At 48.0% G+C, this 12,924-nt stretch overlaps 1 protein-coding gene and 1 non-coding gene across 4 annotated transcripts in view; both read right to left on the reverse strand.

The window, feature by feature from the left end:
* MYBL1 (MYB proto-oncogene like 1) overlaps positions 1-3,984 on the reverse strand; it is a 45,628-nt gene extending 41,644 nt beyond the window's left edge. For 2 of the 3 annotated variants that reach the window (XM_090040087.1, XM_090040088.1), the window contains exon 1: positions 3,661-3,810. In XM_090040087.1, coding sequence (XP_089896213.1) covers positions 3,661-3,680 — 20 coding nt within the window. In that variant the 5' untranslated portion in view covers positions 3,681-3,810. Of the gene's footprint in view, positions 1-3,660 lie in introns of all 3 variants that reach the window. The other variant, XM_090040089.1, reaches the window with a different exon arrangement.
* Positions 3,985-4,374: 390 nt separating this feature from the next.
* Positions 4,375-4,470, reverse strand: TRNAY-GUA (transfer RNA tyrosine (anticodon GUA)). The gene is made up of 2 exons: positions 4,434-4,470; positions 4,375-4,410 (listed from the first exon to the last, which is right to left on the reverse strand). It is a non-coding gene; the product is annotated as a tRNA-Tyr (tRNA).
* Between the last annotated feature and the right edge of the window lie 8,454 nt (positions 4,471-12,924).

Consider the following 12,924-nt stretch of genomic DNA (forward strand, 5'->3'; position numbering starts at 1 on the left):
CTACTGCCAGATTAGTTGTAAGGTAAAATGTATATTAGCCTTCTGCATATTTTGCTCCAATATTCCAAGGAATTGTCTCACTATAGTGCAAGCATTTTTTAACGAAAATGTATAGAAACAAACACTAAAGCTTCATTTTAAACCAGTTTTACAGAGCTGAAGCAGATTTTATATTATTCATGTTTTATGAACTGTAACAAATCCTTCCCACTACTTACAAAAGGAAGTTACACTCATTAAGTCATCATTGTGAAATAAGACAGCCCTTAATTTATTACAATACAGGTTAAACCTGAAATAAATTAAAAATACAAATTATAAAACAGAAAGATTGCAAAACATTAAAAGCATCTAGTCAGCTTAAAAACTTAAGTCCCACTGAACCTGAAGCAGTTTCTAATAGCAGGCCACAGAGAACAGGTCACTGCACATGAATTAAGTAACAGAAGACACAGAACAGGGGATAGACAGGGGGCAAAGGCTGCAGGAGGGAGTAAGTGGCGGCATGGGGAACAGGCAGCAGGGAGGAAGCTGCTTGCTCCTGCCCACCACCATCTCCCCCTCCCTCAACTGCCTCCTGTTGCCTCAATGCTTTTCTTAACTGCTTTTCCCACTACAGTAGTGGTGGGGATAAATTTAAGACGATCCTTCAATAATTGAATTGGACACATGGAAAATTATAACAAATTTATAATTTTTCCATGTATAGAATTTCCATGCATTATAATTACTGGGGAGTAAGATTTGGGTAAATATATGGTATTAATTTAATTTCGCTCACTCTCAATCATCTAAAACAGTGGCCTTCCTTTAAATACCTTAGACATTTGAATTACTTTTCTGGCTCAAGTTATTTAACGTGAGAGTAACATTTATTTGGAAAGGCAACAAGACTAAAGCTTATCTGCATCTGAATTATAGCCAAGACACTGTGTACTCTGTGGGAAGCCTGACCAAAATTATGTAGCAACACCACATGTTACTTGCTGTCTAGTACAGTGAAAGGAAGTTCTTAAGCATCTTTGGATTGTCTTAAAACAGATTTCTTCTTGAATGAAATATGAAAATAAATGCAATTGGTCATATTGTTATTTTGATATTAAACTCAGTATTTTTTCACTGGCCTACATCTTTAGTAGGCCACATATCTGCTCTTTTTAAAGACATAATAATACTATAATATAGTTTATGAAAAAAACTGGATGCATTGGAAAATAGATAGGAGTCAGCTGGAACTTGGCGCAAGGTAAACTGTCAGAGACAACAAGAGATTATGCAAGAACCTGGAGAAAAATCTAGCACTGAAAAGAACCATACTTATGAATAAGCAATCATAGTTAGGTTTCAGAATTAGTATTTTTGAAATGCATGAAGTAGCTTGTATTTTTTTTAACATAAATGCTAGCTATGTGCAGATTCAAGAATATAATACTAGCTCATTTACATCTAGTTAATATTTATAAGTCTTTCTATATACATATGCTAAAAGCCTTTTTTTAATGAATATCTAGATTCCAGAAATGAATGACACTACAGATGTTTTTGAAAGAAGTAATTTCTACAGTAGGCCTGTCACCATGGCCCCGCTGATACTGGCTGCTAACAACTTCACACTTGAGAGTTCTATAAAGACACATGTAGTTTACCAAGACCAATCTAGCGTTTACATTTCACAGAGAACAGCGTCTATATATACACCGTGACCAAATTTTATGCATTTCTATATGTGGGCCTTATGTCAAATCTCAAAAAACATAATTTGTACTGTCAGACTTGACTAACTAGAATAGAACTGCAATATATTGAGTCCAAAAATATGCAATTTACGTACGTAAACAAGGGATTTTTTTAAAAACAAAATTTAATACAGGTAGATGGTTTTCAACTACCCATATCATCTCAGTTCATGTTCAACTGTACTATGATCACAGACATTTTTAACGAAGTGAAACAGTTTGAAATTAGACAGCTTTATCTGCAAGAGTAAGACAGTAAGTTATTTTTAAGTAAGTTTAGTAGCCATAAGATTTCAAAATAATATGTAAGGCTTTATTCTTTGGGATCCCTTCTAGGTAGCTGAAAGCTGTATACAAAATGAAAAGGCTTTTTTTTGAAAAGGACTGAAATTATTTGAAAATCAAAAACAGCTTAATTCCACTAAATTTAATAAACCCCAACTGGAACAAGAAATTTATGTCACCTCCTTCAGTGAAGGTGTATCACTATGCACCAGTGATTCTCAGTCAGGACATGGCACAAACACCACAGAATGTCAGGTGTACAAATCTGATTCACAAGATAATCCAGAGTTTTCAAATAGGAATCCTCAGCGTTAAAAACTCTCTGACCTCTTGTGGTCTTTTTCGAATTCTTTGCAACAGAAGAACTTGTTCTGTTACCTTCCTATAATCAAAAATTGACTGAAAACTATGATCTGCCATTTTCTGAGGGGTGCCTTGAGTTAAAAAAGTTTGAGAACCACTTAAGAACTTTTTAAGTGGGATCTTTCTTCCTAGTCCTGCCATACTCCTTGGTGGACAGGTGTTCATAATATGGTTCTTACCCCCATTGGTTTAGGGTTCACATGAGAAAAAGCCTGCTACTCAACAATAAGCATAGAAAGCTGCCCTAATCTGTGGAGAGAGGTATTCAGCCCTGTTAGCATGAAGTCTGTCAAAAGGCAGGATAGATGCACATATTTATAGACTAACTAAATAAGACCTTACACTGTGCTGTCTTGGGTTCAAGAAAGGTCATGTGTTCACTCTCTCATATTATGCATTCAAATACATTTTAACATACAAGGAGTTTAAAAGAAGCCCACTTTTTGAGATGGAGAGTGAGTGAAAGTTCAGTCAATACAATATTTGCATAAATACAAGACACATGTATGTGCGAGCTAGAGACAGAGAGCACATGCTCGCAAACATGCACAAGATTGTGTAAACCCAAGTTTGCTTCAGTGAAAATTAATACCATATTTACCCAAATCCAGGACATACATGTTTGTTTGCGGAATGGGGTATGGGTCTCAAGTAAAAGGAGAGGGGACAGGGAAGGTCTGTGTGAGACCAATGGAGATGACAGATGATGTGGGGCATGTGTGCACGCCGGTGTGTGTGCGTTCGTTCACATGTACGTGACAGCACCAGCTTTTGCAAACCCAAGTTCACTTCAGTGAAACTTAATACCGTATTTATTTATTATATAACACCAATCAAACTTAATGCCATATTTATCCACATCCAAGATGCAGTTGAAGAAGCAGGAGATGGCTTTTGTTCACTTCAGCAGATGCTGCCCACCTCAATTTTAGGAGGCTGGACATGCCTTACTCTATTCATGGTTCGCACTGCATGGCCTGCAGCCTTGAAAGGACCTGAAGGCGGTGGACAGCCAGGGGCCTCCACGCACAGCATCAACCTCCAGGTTATCCAGCCAGGGTGAACCGCTGCCGACCGCCAGGGACGGACTTGGAAGAGGAGGGAACAGAAAGGCAGGGAAGAAAGGCGGCGGGCAAGGCAGGGCAGGGCAGGGCCGGGCGGCGACCCCGAGGGGCGCCACGCTGCCCACGGGACACCAGGCGCCACCTCCATGGGGGAGGGGGGAAGTGCCCGACGGGCGGTGACAGGTGACGGGGGCGGGGCAGCGGCTACTCACCTGCGCGGTCTCTTCGCCATCCTTGAGGCGCACCATAGGGAGCCGGCGGGCGGGGGCCGCGGGGAGGCCGCGCCACCGGCAGCAGCACCTGAGGCGGAGGCGAGGGTAGCTGCCGCTCCCGCCCTCCTGGCGGCTGCGGGGTCGCTCTTAGCCCTGGCCCGGCCCGGCCCCCTGCGCCCGGGACATGGCGCGCCCGGCCACCGCAGGCACCGCGCCGTGCCCGGCTCCCGCCGCCTCCTCGGCCCCACCGCCCTGCACCCCCAGCCCGGCCCCGCTGCGCCGCCGCCCGCTGAGCTGGTCCGCGCCGCCGAATCTCGCGCCCAGCCTCGCTCCAGAGCTGCCGTTTGAATCTGCGCACGCGGACTGCGCGCCCATTGGTTGCCAGCGCCGCACGCGATGGAGGCGGGGCGAGGCGCGCACTCCCGCGGGGGAGGGGCGGGGCCAGCAGCTGACTGGCTGGCGCCAGAGCGGGCGCGCGGGCAGGCGTGTGGGGGCGGGGCGTGACATGACGGGGAGCGAGTTTTCGCGCGGACAGGGTTGGGCTGGAAAACAGCGGGGGACGGAGCAGATGCCACTGAGCATGCTCAGAGCCCCGCGCGGGGCCCCTGCGTTTCGTTTCCACCCACCTTCAGCTCGGGGGCTTGACCCCTGACGGGTGAGTTCCCCTTGCTGTAAAATGTGCCCGGGATGTAGCATCGGACACAAAACCATGTCTCCTTCGAGCCGGAATCGAACCAGCGACCTAAGGATCCCTGTGGGCCTTGGCTATACCTCTACAGTCCTCCGCTCTACCAGCTGAGCTATCGAAGGGACATGGTTGTTATGTTGCCTGGCCCTTCTCTGTGTATCTGCTGCTGGGCTGGGGCTGTCTTCCACCCACTTTGGGCAATGGGGACAGCTGGGAGCAGCCACAGGTGTGTGTCACTATTCTTCTGATGGCAAACGGAGCTGCCCCCCCCCCCTTGCTCATCACACAGCTGATCCGAGTGACAGGGCGATTCAATAAAGGCCCATGATCAGAACCTGGGGCTGGTGTGGTTCAGGGACAGACTTCTACTTCTGTAGAGCTCACCTGCATTTTTGTCTTCAAAGAATGAGGCTGAAGTTGGTTCCTTATTCCTGGCTCCTTGTTAAAAGCCTTGAATTGTGTCAAGATTAGCTTTGATCAATGAATTGAACCAGTGCTGAATTTAGGCTTGAACTGTTTAAACTACAGTTTAGGGCTTCAAGATATGAGGGGCTTCAAGAAAAACAAACCCCAGACTCAATACCAAGTTTTATAATTATCGTTTAGTAGATAAAGGAGATATGGGAAAGTGACTCTTTAAATATGGACATTCTTCTTCTAATATGAAAAAAAATACATACATTGGTTTATTTTTATCATACTGGGCCTCTTAAACTGGACATAGTTTAGGACCTCAGCATAACATAATCCGGCACTGAATTACACATGCAAAAAAGTTAGAATTTCATCAAAAAAGGTATACTTACCAATAAAAATGTAAACTAATATTATGCATCAAGTAAATTGTCCTGAATAAGGAGCTTAGATTAGGCTGGGATTAGAGGGCAAAAGCTTTTTCCAGTCACCCCAAACCACAAATCCCCACAACTAGGAGAAGCCTGGGCAGGCCCCTGCCTGATCCAAAACTTGGTTTTTGTTTGCCATGGAGCTCAGTGGAAACAGGCCACATTCCTCCCTCCTGTACTTGCAACCCAGAGTAAAAGACGAGATAGCAAAACAGAATTGAACTGTTATTTTCTGTGGTTTAAATGAGAAATGAAACAGTGTTGAGTATAACAGATGCATTCCAGCTGAATTTACTACATCTGTAGTGAGTTCCCTACTCACCTTTTTTCCCCCGGTTTTTCCCCTTTCCTTCCCTGCTTTACCCAATTTCTACCTATTTACATTCTCACTGACATCCTGCCATACTTTTTTTAGCTTCTTTCATTGCTTGGAGTCTCAGAACAGGAGAGACTCCTTATGCCTGAAGAAGGGCGATTACGCCCGAAAGCTTGCCAAGAACTTTTTTCCAACTACTCAGTTGTTCTAATAAAAGATATCACAGCTGTTCAAAGAGCCTTGCCTGCCTTTGTCTAATCCAGTGGTTTTCAGCCTGTGGTCTGCGGATCCCGGGGGGTCTAGAGACTATGTCTAAGGGCTCCATGAAAGATGACTATGATGAATCAAAAGTATGTGAATACCCAGACTTACAATTCAAAGGGGTCTACACCTCCATTCAGATTTTTTTAGGGATCTGCAGATGAATAAAGGTTGAAAACCACTGGTCTAATCACCCCTGTGAGGCTTTTTTAATCATGTTAAACTGCTAGCACCTACCATAAACACTTTACACTTTAGGAAAACCTTTAGCGCACAGGATACTAGAAGGCTGAAATAGAATTTGTGCACTTATGTCCAAAGCTGCGAGAAGCCCCACACAGCTGCCATCTAACCATGAAGGCATATAAACTCCATAGACACTGTAGTTTCTTATCTTAAAGTCCTTCAGCACCTGAAAGTTCTGCCTAAGCACCTCAGTTTTGCAAGGACTGAGCAGCTAAGCACCCAGCTCAACCTGATCAAGATCCAACTAGGCATTCTTTGGTCTAAATGCCCCAAGGCTCAGTCCTGCAGGTATTCTCAAAGCACACCTGACACACTTGAGTGGATCCTTCACTTCACAGGACACATTAGCTGCCACCATTTCCTTTCAGGCATATCTGAAGGAGGTGTTAATAGTGCCCCCTCCCCTCCCTTGTATGCTATAACCTACTGATCTGATCACTAAGGTAGGCTGAGTGATTAATTCCTTCTCTACCTGAGGAAGATCCATAACATATCTCTCCCTGGAAAGTGCTCTAACTAAAAACTGAAGACAATTCTAGGGTAGGAAGACTTTTCACTCCTCTTGTTGAAGCTGTGCCCCACTGCTTTTCTGCCCCACTGTGCAGAAAAGAATTCAAGATTAAGTAAGAAACACAGAGAAGAGGGAGCATGACACTGTGAGACTTATAGTTATGGCACCAGAGACAATCTGAGCAGGGTGTGGGATGCGAAGAAGCTGGCGGCAGATTCGGCAAGGGCAAGGGGTGGCAAGCGGCCAGACATGAAGCCGGCGGTAGCACTGTGTCACCGCGACTACTCTGCCCAGCTTCATAGGGCTCTCCAAAGTGCATGGCTCGGGGCAGTCACCCCGATTCACCCCCTCTAGGGACAGCCCTGTATGGCACTTAGCTGGAAAGGGAGAGTCCTAAATTCTGGTGCCTACTCCCAAAACTGTTTTGTATTTGTCACTACACCAGTCATTAGATAAATGGTTCTGGGCATGGGGGCAGCTGCAAGGTGAGGGCCCTGGTCTACTGTCACCTTCCTCAGTAATGCCTTCTCTTTTTAGTTCACTGAATTTTGAAGCTACACCACTCTGCAGAAAATAATTCAACAGGAGGTGGGGGTGTGCCAGCATTCAGAATACTTGGCAGCCTGGTGTTCAGTTCTCTCCTGAACAACAAATTCATTTTGAACAGAGATCTCTCCCTCCTTGGGTGACTCTCTACCCACTGTTGCTGAATAAAAACAGAAAGGACACCATCTCCCTCTTCTGGCCACTTTTTAAAACAGCAAGCCCTGCTCAGCTCCTTGAAAAAGAAAAAAGAGGATTTGGGGTTGTGGATCTCTTGGGGATGATGACTCCTCACACCCTGAGTGAAGCATTTAAAGAGGCTTTAAGACTCTTTCCTGGACTTGGTAGTTCCTTTAGACATATGGGAGCTGAGCAGGTTGACTACAGATATCTTGCTTCTGTGTGCACTGGCTATTTCAGATCCCTTTCAGAGGCATCTAATTCTGTATGAGAGAGAAAGAAACTTCAGGAACCAGGTGCCTCAAAAATAAAGTTTTGCAGCACCTAGTTTTTGCACATTAATTTTCTTTATTGGATTTAGCTCTTAATAGTTTTATAGTGTTGATTATACAAATGAACTAATTAAAATAAAATAAAGGAAAAGGTAGGATCCCAGGAAAGTAAAACAAGACTTTCATGAATGTTGTGTGCCTCCTGAGCCTGGTGGGGCACGGAGACCGCCCACATGTGTCAGGGGCCCACAGATGTCAGGGGCATGACAGTAGCATGTAGGCAGCCACAGTGGTGTTGGTGGCAAAGAGGGGGTGGCGAGCACTGACCAGCGATCGGCAGCCAGTGGCTATCAGTGACTACCCATAGATGCTCCGGCAGTGTTGATAGCAAAAAGGGGGTGGTGAGAGGCCACCACCTGCAGGCACCGCCAGCAGCCAATCTCAGGGGGTACACCACCAATCTCAGGGAGTGCAGATGCACCTGCGTGCACCCACTACACTAGGGGCGGGCAATTATTTTGGGCAGAGGACCGCTTACTGAGTTTTGGCAAGCCAGCGAGGGCCTCATGACAGGCAGTCAGGGGCAGATAAATATTAATTTTCTAAATTTTTTAGGGGCCCTGAAGGCCAGATAGAATGGCCTGGCGGGCCGCATCCAGCCCCCAGGCTGCATTTTGTCCATCCCTGCCCTACACAGTGCCAAGGAAGGCATTGCCCAAAAGTGTAGGCTTTGATCCTGCAAAAATAAATGCACAGGCAGGGTGCATTTAAAGAATCTTAATCCTAATGTGTGTATAGAACTAAGTATGTGCATAACTCCTTTCTCAGTGTCTCAGTACCGGGACCTCAGGTTTTGTTTGTTCTATTTGTTTTTTGATAGTCAATACAACATTCAGTGCTTGGCTGTTAAGAAGTTATGTATTTACTCAAATATAAGATGAGCTTTTTTTCTCTCAGGCTAAATACAGACAGTCAAAAAGACAGAGGCTGAATTGATTCAATCTTTGCCGGTTAGTTTAAACTGTGTAGATTGAACTGAGAAGCAAGTGAACAGACATTCACTTCTTCCAGAAATGCAGCCACATGCCTGCAGTGGCTCTAGCTAGAAGTCAGGGAGCACTAGAGCATGCCTCCTAGCCACTGCCAAAGGGAAGAGAGGAGAGAAGCCCTGCAAGGCCTTCCTTGCCTCCCTGCTTGAGCAGAGGGGATATGGCCAGGCCCCAGCCTGGGGCCAGCATGCTGAGGCCAGGGGAAAGGGGACTTTAAACCCCCATCCCTGGCTCACATGGAATTCCAGCCCATGTGAGAAGGGGACCCCAGCCTGAGGAGGAGGAGGCAGTCCTTGTCAGGGTTTTGCTCCCCCACAAGCAGAGCGGAGGCATGGGTATGCCCTGGCCAGGGACTCACAGGCTGAGGTGGGGATACCTTCCCTGGTTGCAGGGACTGCAGCGCGGGTCTGCCTCAGGGGGGAGGAGAGCAGCCCCTGCCAGCCCCTGCCCCCTGCTCCAGCGGAGAGTGGGGGGCATAGCTACACCCAAGCTGGATGTTTGCAGGCTGAGCCAGGGAAGGAGGGGATTTAAACCTCCTCCCTGGCCACAGATCCCAGCCAGAGTCTGCCGAAGGTGGGGGGGAACAGCCCTTCTCTGTTTTTTCCCCTGCCTTCCTGCTCAAGTGGCAGGGCAGGGAAGGGGAGCTGGCCAGACACCAGTCAGGCTGGCACACTGAGGTGGACTGGGGGGAGAGGGGTTTAAGCCCACCCTCCCCTGCCTACAAGGGACCCCAGCTGGGGTCTGCCTGGCAGGAGTGAAGCAGCCCCTGCCTGGCAGGAGTGAGCAGGCTTTTCCCCTGCTCCCCACCCAAGCATGGGGTGGGGGGCGTGGCCAGGCACTGACCAGGCTGGCAGACTGAAGTAGAGGGAGGAGAGAGGGGTTTAAACCTGGCTGATGTCTGGCCATGCCACCCACCCCTCTGCAGGGAGTAGGGAGTAGGGGAAAAGTCTGAGGGGCTGCTCTGTCCCTGCCAGGCAGAACCCAGCTAGAGTTTTGAGCGGTGGTCACCAACCAATCAATCTCAATTGACTGGTCAATTGTGGAGCCTCTGACAGTGGATCTCAGTCTCTCAAAGTCTCCATAATCAGGAGCTGCAGGACACACGTAGTTGGGCTGGGCTGGGTAAGTCGGGTCAGAGCCCAGACAGCTTGTCCAGGAGGTGGGGGAGCAGGGCGAGGCAGGGGATGGTAGATCCTAGGGTGCCCTTCACTTACAAAAAGTGATCTTCACCATAAAAAGGTTGGATACTACTGGTTTAGAACCAGGTTTCCCACCCCCACCCCCATCTCAGTCAGCCGGAGCAGTGATAGTGGTCCAGCTAGGGAACAGAGGAGTGGGGACAACCCTACTCTGCTGAAGCAGACAGCACAGCCCAGGGCTTCAAAGCATCCTAGGATGCTGGGGAACTGTGAATTGACTTGAACCAGGAAGGGGTCTGGGACAGAAGTTCCATAAACCTGTTTGACCTAAATCAGTTACGTCTGATACTACATCCAACCAGGTTTATCTTAAACCGGTTTTGGCCATTTTGTAAGTGGTTTAAGTGCACAGAACTTCTGTTCTATTATAGGTTTAAACAGGTTTCTGATCATTTATACCTGTTTATGTGTAACTTCTGTCCCTACCCTCAATCAGCATGGGGAAAAGGCCCTTCATCTTATACTCACAGAAGAAGTGGAGGGAGGAGCAAGTGGCTGCTGCAGCTCTGACCCTGGATCAAGGCCAGAGTCAAACCTACAGCAGCCTGCTGCCCCTCCCCATTCCCTCTGCAGCTTCTGACCCTTCCTGCCTGACTTTCCCCTTACTATAAAGTGCAGGTTTTTCTCAAGCAGGGAGCAAATGGAAACTCCTTCTCCTGCTTAGTCAATGAGCAATGCTGGCTACTGAATGGGCAGACAAGGGCTGAACTTTCACATGCTGTACCCTGGGATGGAACAGCTGGAGCAGCATCTGACAGTAAAGGACAGGGAAAGGGAAGTTGGGAGAAGGGGGGAGTTGAGAGGGGCAGGGGCAGAGACTGGAAGAGGCAGAGACTGGAGGGTGTTGGGGGGAAAAAGAAGACAAGACTGGTGGTGCTTTCTGAGCAGAGAGATGCAGGAGAGGAAGGTGCAGGTGGCAGTGGGGCAGGAAGGAAAATTATAACAAATTTATAAATTTTCCATATATAGAATCTAATTACCGGGGGGTCATCTTATATTTGAGGTAATTTTACATTTGAGTGAATATAGTAATACTTAAATGCATAAACTCATATCCTGCTTAATTAAGCTTCTGAAAACAAACACTGTTAAAACATGAAGAGCTGTTTTTCAGCATGTGATATGACATTTCTGTAAGCTACTGCATGTTGTACATTACAACTCTTAATATTATAAAAGCCTTAGTTAGTCTGTCTGTCTGTCCATAACACTTTAGTCACACTCTGATTGGCTGACTGAAATAGCTGATCATCCCCATGACAGTGGAGACACAGGGGATGGAGGAGGGGGAGAGAGCAGGCCGGCCCTGAAGTGGCAGATGAGGAGGGTAGGGCAGTGGGCCCATTCTCCCTTGACCAGAGGAGAAGCGGGGTCAGGCCTGGACATGGGGCTCAGTCTGTGTGTGTGCCCCCCTCCCCCTATGATGGTGGCCCGGTCCCAAAGCAGCCCTGAAATGATGGTCACAGAGGGAACGGTGTTGCGGGGGGGCAAGGCCAGCAGCACTGGCCTCCCCCCATCCACCTGAGGCAGCGCGGAGGGGGAATGGGCCCAGATGCAGTGCAGCAGGGGTGGAAAGGGGGAGCAGAGGGAACAGAGCCGGATGAGAAGTGGGAATGGGCCAGATGCGCTCCGTTCCCGCCTGCCTCCCCTTACCTAGCATGGGAGCAGTGGGGAGGGACTGGGGACCGAACACACTGTGGGGGGTGGGGCCAAGGCCAGCTGTGCTGGCTTTGTGCCCCCCCCCCCCCACTGCTCCTTGGAGCCAGTAACGCCATGGGGTGGGGTGGGCCCGGACTCCAAGCGGCAGGGGGAGAGCAGCCCCAGCCCCGGCCTGGGAGTGGAAAGCAGGCCTGGGCCAGCTGCGGCAGCAGGGATGGGAGGAGCAGGCTGCACACACTCCTGCCCTCTGCCTGCTGCTGCAGGGGGGGAACAGGGGAGCGTCCCCAGCCCCCAAGTGGCAGGGGGGATGGGGGAGAGCAGGCCTGGACCCATCCTGGGTGGGTGGGGGGAGAAGTGGGCCCACCACGGCGGGGAAATCATAAGTGGGCCCAGGCCGATGCGGCAGTGGTAGAGGGAGTGGACCCACCACGGCGCATCGTGATGCAGGGCGTGTGGGGGAGAACCGGGCCCAAGGTGGTGTTGCAAAAATGTTTAACAACACTCTATTCACTATACATTTTTAATAATATTTCTATTTTAATAATATTTCTAACAATATCCCCCCTCAAGATGCTTTCTGCTCCTTACTTCATTTAGGCAAATTAAGATAATTACGAGGAATTTTTCTGAGGACCATGACTTTTGCTGCAGTCTGTGCTTTAAGAGGGACTGCTGCAACTTGCATCCCTTCTACTGTGGTGGTTATCAATCTAGTGAAACAAGGAATAAGGCAAGGGATAAAAATCAAACCAGTCAGAGCACACAAAAGCACAAACCCTACTTTTCTCCACCAGGGTCCTCCAAATAATTTAAACCACCAGTCTTTACCCCATGTGTTTTCCCACGTTTGTATTGGTACATGGGCTATTTTTCTGATCTCTTTGGCAATCTCTAAGACTGCTTTCCCGTTGTCGTCTATTTGGAGGCAACAATTAGAAAGGTTGAGCTTTCCGCAGACTCCACCATCCTCTGCGAGTAAATAGTCTAAGGCCATCCGATTTTGGTATATGGCTGCTCTCATCTGAGAACTCTGCCGGGCCAGTAACTTGAGAGCAGTGGCAGTCTGGTTAGTAATTATTTCCAAGACTGCCTGCAACCGGATGATTCTATTTAGCATATATATAGGTGTCCGATATCCCCAACTCCCATCATTAGCCCATGTAGCTGGTCCATAATACTCAATGATCCTTTGAGGAGGCCACTCATCCTCCTTCCACTTTTGGGAGCCACCCTGTGTCAAACTTACATCAATACTTCTCTTGGCCCTTTTCCAATCATCATACAAAGAGACTCCCAACCCATTTCCAACCTCTGATGGTAGCAAAAAGAAAGCTGGTACAATCACTCCAAGATAGCAAGTTCCTGTCCACCCTTGTGGTAGTATCGTATAGGCCCGTCGTCTGCAAATCCAATAGTATCCTCTTAAGGCCCTATTTTCTCTATTAGTGGCATTTAGAGGGGCCCAACCATAGGGCATCTCGGGAAACCCCAAGCC

Source organism: Crocodylus siamensis, chromosome 3 (assembly GCF_052110815.1).
Source record: "Crocodylus siamensis isolate JL-2025a chromosome 3, ASM5211081v1, whole genome shotgun sequence".
NCBI lineage: Eukaryota > Metazoa > Chordata > Crocodylia > Crocodylidae > Crocodylus > Crocodylus siamensis.